The sequence below is a fragment of the Fulmarus glacialis genome, unplaced genomic scaffold (assembly GCF_000690835.1).
Source record: "Fulmarus glacialis isolate BGI_N327 unplaced genomic scaffold, ASM69083v1 scaffold9615, whole genome shotgun sequence".
Classification (NCBI taxonomy): Eukaryota; Metazoa; Chordata; class Aves; order Procellariiformes; family Procellariidae; genus Fulmarus; species Fulmarus glacialis.
Window position 1 is genome coordinate 1,268 of NW_009213606.1, and position 6,791 is coordinate 8,058.

The 6,791-nt window shown below is 52.0% G+C and overlaps 1 protein-coding gene across 1 annotated transcript; it reads right to left on the minus strand.

Annotated features, from left to right (window-relative positions):
• Positions 1 to 1,547: 1,547 nt before the first annotated feature.
• On the minus strand, positions 1,548 to 6,173 carry SERPINC1 (serpin peptidase inhibitor, clade C (antithrombin), member 1). The gene is made up of 6 exons (XM_009578247.1): positions 5,799 to 6,173; positions 3,674 to 3,889; positions 3,204 to 3,341; positions 2,725 to 3,118; positions 2,321 to 2,385; positions 1,548 to 2,095 (listed from the first exon to the last, which is right to left on the minus strand). The coding sequence occupies exons 1-6, from the start codon at positions 6,171 to 6,173 to the stop codon at positions 1,922 to 1,924; spliced, it is 1,362 nt and encodes a 453-aa protein (XP_009576542.1). The 3' UTR covers positions 1,548 to 1,921.
• Between the last annotated feature and the right edge of the window lie 618 nt (positions 6,174 to 6,791).

The following is a 6,791-nucleotide window of genomic DNA, read 5'->3' on the forward strand; positions in this document are numbered from 1 at the left end:
TGCTTTTCCTGGCATCTTGGATGACTTCTGTCCTTTCTTTACGAGTTTTGTCTCATCACTTCTGCAGGCTCAGCCCCTTTTGGTCTCACGGGGTAGAGAAAGCGCCATGCTCTTGCTGCAGGCCAAGCGCCCGACTCCTGTTGCAGCAAGAGGGCTTTCCCGGCTGCCGATGGCAGGGGAAGCACTTTGGTTCCGCGCCATGCTAGGGAGAGCCAGGCATTTCCTCAGCCCTCCTCTTTCGCCAGCCTCCACCTCCGCAGCCGGGAGCACAACCGCAAAGGCAGAGGTGACAGGAGGAGAGGGTGTGTTTCTGGAGCTGCACAGAGGTAGCAAGCAGAAGACAGGATGCAGCAAGAAAAGACACAGCGGTGAGTGCCAGAGTAGGACAGGGAGAGGAAGAGCTGCTTTTAATGATTTCCAAAACGCTCCCCCTTTTCTTCCAGGGCCCCAGCTTCTGCATTAAAGTAGCTACATACAGCTTCTGTTAGAGGTATTACTCTCAGCAAGCATGTCAGCACAAAAAGGGTGGGTGCTTTACAGGTCTATTCTGCGTGTAGGGGACTGATCGCTACAGCCCCGTGGTACAACAGGGGAGGTGACTCTCCCTGTCCCGCGCACTACTTGCAACACAAACACAGATGGAGAATAAAAGAGAGGGCTACAAAACCTTCCAAAACTAGAGACCTTCCCAGACATGACCAAACACCTTCTCACACCAGCTCTTCCACAGACTGGCACACCTAAGTTAACTCCCTCATTGCTGTGGCAATTGCTGCTATAAAAGCAGATGTTTCACTGGTTCTACAAAATCCAGAGTAAATCGCACGCTGGGGAGTGCCATCTACTGGTGCTTTAGCTGCTGTCTGCACACAACGCTTCTGTAACATACTGATGACAGGACAGGATTGCGCCTTCACTGCCCTTTTTGTTTTAAACAGCTGCCCTCAATGCAGAAATCTCAGAGGAAAGCTCACCACATATTCTTCTGCATCTTGAAGACAACCCTGTCAGAGGTCCTACAGCAGCATGGCCACCTGGGGTGGACGAGGGGTCAGATCACACATGTAACATGGCAGCAGGCCAGGACATCTCAGCTCTAGGAGTAAACTTGCAGGTGAAATAACAGATTTTTAATGGAGTTATGGATAGTGGTTACTTTACCTGGGCATTATCGTGATGCACAGATGCCCCCACTTTTAACATTTAGCATGGAGCTGGTTTAAATCTTACCGCTCCAAGAAAAATTCACAGCCTTGCAAGGCTTTCACTAGTGACTGCTCAGCGCCTGGCCATGTCGGACACGCCAGAGCTGTTGGCAAGGAGGGCTCCGGCGTTTGGCAGCTCTGCCACCCACCAGCTGTTCCACGCAGGGCTGGGGAAGGATGTTTCTGGCCCAGCCAGCACCTGCCATTTGGCTGCTGCTGTTCCACTGACCTCTCCAGCGTGGGGTTGTCTGGGGCGTGCAGGGAAAGGCCCGTTTGTTGAAAAATGAAAGTTTAAGTCTAGGAAGTGACTTAGTGAAAACTGTCCATTCAGAGATCAGTGTGTTACATACAGATCTATAGGTTTTTAATGTACCAGGGGAATCAGAGTTACAGTTTGAGGCCTGAAAGGGAGGAGGGTTGGATATAAGAACGACAGCAATGCTGGACTCAAGTTTTGGGTGCCACAAAAATACCGGTGCCGGAAAAAATTCCACTTCCCTTTGAATGAAGGATGGAGGAGGTGAGGTGCCCTCCGAGCCCCCTCACCTGACGCAGCAAGGAGGAGCGGTAACAGCCCAGCTGGATACAGTCCCTCCCTGCAGCTTGCACCAAACAGTAAGACCAACCACCCCAGGAGCAGCCCGGGCTTTGTGGCAATACCCTATTGCCCCTTCTCCGGAGGCAGAGAAGGGAGAAGCGAGGCCCTGACAGCCCCTTTAGGAGCAAGGATCAGCTATTCTGCCCATGAAGATAATGGTGTTGAGGGCGGCTTCCCGGATGAAAAGCAGGAAGGGCCTGTTGGCATTGAAGATTATTCTGTTCATGGGGAAGGAACGGCCGGAGACGGTGACAGCTGTAGCAGCTGATGCCTCGCTGCCTTCTTCATTCACCTACCAACCAAAAGAGAAGATGGGATTAAAATACGGGCATTATGCAGTATGTTGAGGGCTCTGCCTCCTTCCCCATGGGAGGTAGGTGCCAAGCTCCCACCTCCCACCAAAGCCCCAGATCGCTGTGGAAGTGAACACCATGGGCTCAGAGCTGTTTTTTTCTTTTAATGCTTCATGTTTTTAAAAACAAAGAGGACGACACCCCTGGGACAAAACAAGGCTTACCTCAAGGAAGGCTTTGTGGAAAGCCTCAGATACGTACAGGTCTGTACGGCCCTCTGCAATGATACCTGAAATACAAAATGGAGAAAGTTAAAACTATGTTTTTAGACAACAGCTCAAGAGAGAACACACGTCCATCCTTCATGGCCTGTGTTCAAGCAGAAAGCATGTCTGCCCTAAACCAAAAATATCCTCCACCAATTGCAATTGATTGCTTAACTCCCATGTCCTTAGTGCAGAGCAGGGCTGTGTCCCCATGGTGGGACTCGACCACAGAGTCCATCATTGCAGCAACATCTAAACGCTTTCACATTCTTGTTCCTCACGTGCTGCTGCACTTACTGCCCTGGTGCCTGTGGAGGAATGGTTACCCCCACCTCCACCCTGCACCCGTCTCCACATCTGACCTGGAAGTCTGGCATTTTCTGGACTGAAGAGATCTTCTAGCCCCATTTTTCTCAGCTTTTCCTTGACACTGAAGCTGTCCTCGACGCGGAAGCGAGGGAGGTAGACGAAGAGAGAGACCTCCGTCATGGAGTCTATCCAGTCCTGCAGCTTCTCCGATGTCAGGTCTCGCTCCACCTCCACCAATGACATCCCAGCATTGGGCAGGACCAGCACCATCGTGATATCGTCCCCTTTGTATGGCAGCTCCAGCACCTGGACTTTGTCCTGGGGGATGGACGCATAATGGAATTTGGACTCTTGGTACATAGTTGGGACTTTGCAGGTCTCACCATTGGCTTTATGAAATAAATCCAGTTTTGTGTTTGGAGCTGGGAACTGCGATTTCCAGTGCCCCTAAAAGGGAGAGGGGGAGGACAGAGACAAATATGAGCGTCGACCCCAGGGAAATGGGCTGCTCCCCCAGCTTTGTTAGCCATACCTTAAAATAAATGGTGTTGACCAGGACCAAGACAGTGAGATCATCGATTCCTCTTTCTGGGATCACTTCTGTAATGCGCTTCTCTGTCTTATTAGCCACCCACTCATTAATGATCTTCCTGGAAAGTTCTGGTTTCTCCTGAAGGAAGAGACCAAAAAAGGTTAAGTCAAGGGTTTTAAACACCTCTTTTTATCCCTTCTGCAGGAGACAGATTAACAGGGTGTGTGCTCGGGGAGGACACTTCTCCCAGCATAGTGCTGCAGCATTTAGAAATGAGCAGCTGGGAAGTGACGGTGCTTAAGTGAGCTGGGACAGGAGGAGCTGCATCCCATACTCCTGCCTTCGCTGATGTCCCACGCGCCCAGAGCAGGGCACTCCCTGCGGGCAAAAGATAGGGATGTAGCAAAAGCAGAAGGATGGGGGTGGAAAAACCAAACAAAAAAGAAAAATCCCGAGCAGTTCAAACTCACTTTGAAGTTCAAGGGCCAGAGTTTCGCTCCATAAACTATTTCACTAATGTTCTGGTAAGTCTCATTAAAGACCAAAGATTTCTCCCCGAAGAGGCGGTTGGCTGATACCAGCTCTGAGGATTTGTTGGCTTTCTTGTAAAGCCGGCAGTTCAGCTTGGCAAAGAAGAAGTGGATCTGATCAGATGTCTTCTCCGAAATGGTGTCAAATCGAAAGACCTGGAAGAGCCAAACAGCGAGAAGGAATCCATGAGCAGGTTCTTGCGCTCCCACAACTCCCAGGCCCCACAGCAAGTGGCGATGCAGCCTTTGCCTGCGGCTCAACAGCCTAAATCAGGGAGCCAAGAAATTTGCAGGCCCTCAGAGCTTCACCCTCCACATTTAATTTGGAACCCAAATCTACGTAAAAGCAACACATCACTAGCACTCTGACCCCTGTCAGGGAACAGATTCTAGCTCGGCATATGAACAACGAGGCTTTCCCCAGCGCTGTTAAAATTAACATAGTTTACGCAGAGTGTTCACAAACCCTCTACCGCACCCCAGCGAGAGCCTCAGGCGAGATGAGCATCGCCCTGATGGGAAGCAGCTCTCGGGTCAGTGCAGGTCACAGGAGGACTCAAGCTTTGCGTTAAACCCTCCTGCGGTGATGCCAAAGGCTGCTCCTTCCCGGGAGCAATTCTCACAGCCTGTTGAGTAATTCTGGTACATGTTATCTATTTTTGCAGGGAATGGGAATATGTAGCAATTGTTTTGAGGGTAGATTTCTGCAGCACAGTGACTTTCTTTCTTATCTGCTCCTAGCTGCCAGCTGGAAGGACAGTTACGATTTTTACGATTTGTCTACTACTATCCAACCTCAGGGCTTTAAGGCACAGAAAATCCCATAGCACATTGCTCCACACGAACATCCAGGATCTCTGGCACCGTTTCCTACGAGGCAAAGGTGGTGTTACTGGCCCTTTTGTATGGGAAAGGGGAGTTGAGGAGTGCAGCTCTGCATCCTGGGTGGCTCAGCGAGAGAAGGTTCCCCTTCCAGTGGGAAGGGCTGCCCAGAGGGGAAGGCATGAGTGAAGATTTTGGAGATGTGGTTCACTGCTCTGCCCAGACTGTGTGGATAATGGCAGGAGACCTCAACGTGACTTACTCCAGAGGCAGGATCTGTAAGGACAGCGGCACTGGGGACAAGTGGAGCAGTTTGATTTCTACCACCTCGTTGTAGGGAGAAAGGCCCCTCTGGGCTGCAGCGTCCCATCTGTGAGGAAGGTACGGGCAGTACCAAACCCCAGACGGCAGACGAGTGCTGTCAGCAAGAAGGGTGCTTGGACAGGCAGGGAGTTAATTTGCCCCACGGAAGAGCCAGAACTCAGGATTACCTCTCAGTGCAGGACCAGAGCTCCCTGCTCCGAGTTTAGGAGCCACGGCCGGAGGGAGAAGCTCCCTGCCTACAGGCTCCCCTGCCTGGGAAGCTCAGGCCCCGACTGTGCTCTGTAATACTGCCCAACACAAGCAGACAGAAGCTGCTTAGTCCTGGCTGAGCGCTCAGACTGCTCTTACACTTACTACAAGGAGGCCCTCAAGAAGCAACTGATGTTCCTGTGCTCCCGTAGGGTGACAGAGCCCTGGAAGCCAGGTGGACTGCAGGGTGTCCCATGTGTCTTATTTTTGTCCCAAGGGAGAGAGAGGGAATGTGAAAAAGAGCCTCTCCCAATGGGACTTGATATCATGGCTTTTCCTGCTTTTTGCGTAAGAAAAGGCTTAGCTACCTGCTCAGCTACCTGCTTGCCCAACCTGCAAGAAACAAACCGTTCCCATTCCCTTCCCCCATCTCCCAAATGGGATTCCTTTCCTCCAGATGAAAACTAACTTCTTAAACCCAGGAAATCCACCCTGAATGCTGGATCTAAACAGGGAGTCAGAGGAAAGAGCTGGGATCTAAACAAATCCAGAGACAAGCAGCCTCTGTATGTCCTTCCCAGGGGCTCGTTTAAATAAAGGTCTCCCTTCCCCAAGCTAGGGAGCCATCCTGCCCCAGAGAGCCCTTTCGTGGCAGTCAGCCACTATCACCTTTGCTGTCTTTCAGACCCTGGTGACAGCTACAGGAAAAGGCTGAGGAAATGCCACCGACCTCCATGAGCTGCTGGAGGGTGCTACCACAAGCTCCGAGCTTGGTCATGGCGAAGGCTGTAGAAATGCTGAGGGGTGACATGAAGATGTTTTCCCTATTGTCCTTGGAGTCAGCCAGGTACTTGTAGAAGACAACAGCAAAGCGTGAGTTGGCCTTCGACAGCTCCCAGACCCGGGGGTTAGTAGACTCCGGGAGCTTGCCCTTCCCTGGCTCTTGCCCCTCGCCCTCCTGGGGCTTCTTCTCAGGGTTGCGATAGATGCAGATGGGATTCACCGGGATGTCACGTGGCTTTGCAGTGCAGACGTCTTCCACGACGTAGTGCTCAGGGGCAGCCAGACCCCAGACACTGATGAGACACACCACAAAAAGATGCATTGTCCTGGAACCAGAAAGAGAGAGCTTATACACACTCGCCTGCCCAGAAAACCCACGCTGCTGCCGCAGCCAACATCAGAGTGACAGGAGCCCCACGGTCTTCTCCAGTTGTCCTTTTGTCCCGCAGCTGCAGGGACAGACAGTACCAGTAGGACAAGCGTGCCTCTGAGCGCACACTGCTTTTAGAAACCACGCACTCTGCTTTCCTGGAGCCCTGGGTGCCCTCTTTTTAAGGAGCAGACTCAACTCTGACAAGTTTGTACAAAAACGTATGGACTGAACTTCTGAGTCCGCCCCATCGGCCAGCGAAAGGACCCTGCCTGTGCGGCGTTTCCCCAGGCCTGCCTGCGACAGGAGCCAGCACAGAGCCACCGAAGCCACCCGGCTGCCCCGATCTGCAATCCAGGTGCATTTATCATTCCATGCAGATCCTACCCCTCTTCCTCATGGGGAGAGCCCCCAGGTACCCTGAGCTCCACAGACCAGTTGTCTTAGACAAAATGTCTTTAACTGTTTCCTTCCCCTTTTCGCTGGGGGAATCTCCCTAGTTTTCCTGGTCTCTTTTGTCCCTTCACCTGAGCTCCTCTGTCCCCCTCCATTACTGCCTGTGCTTTCAGG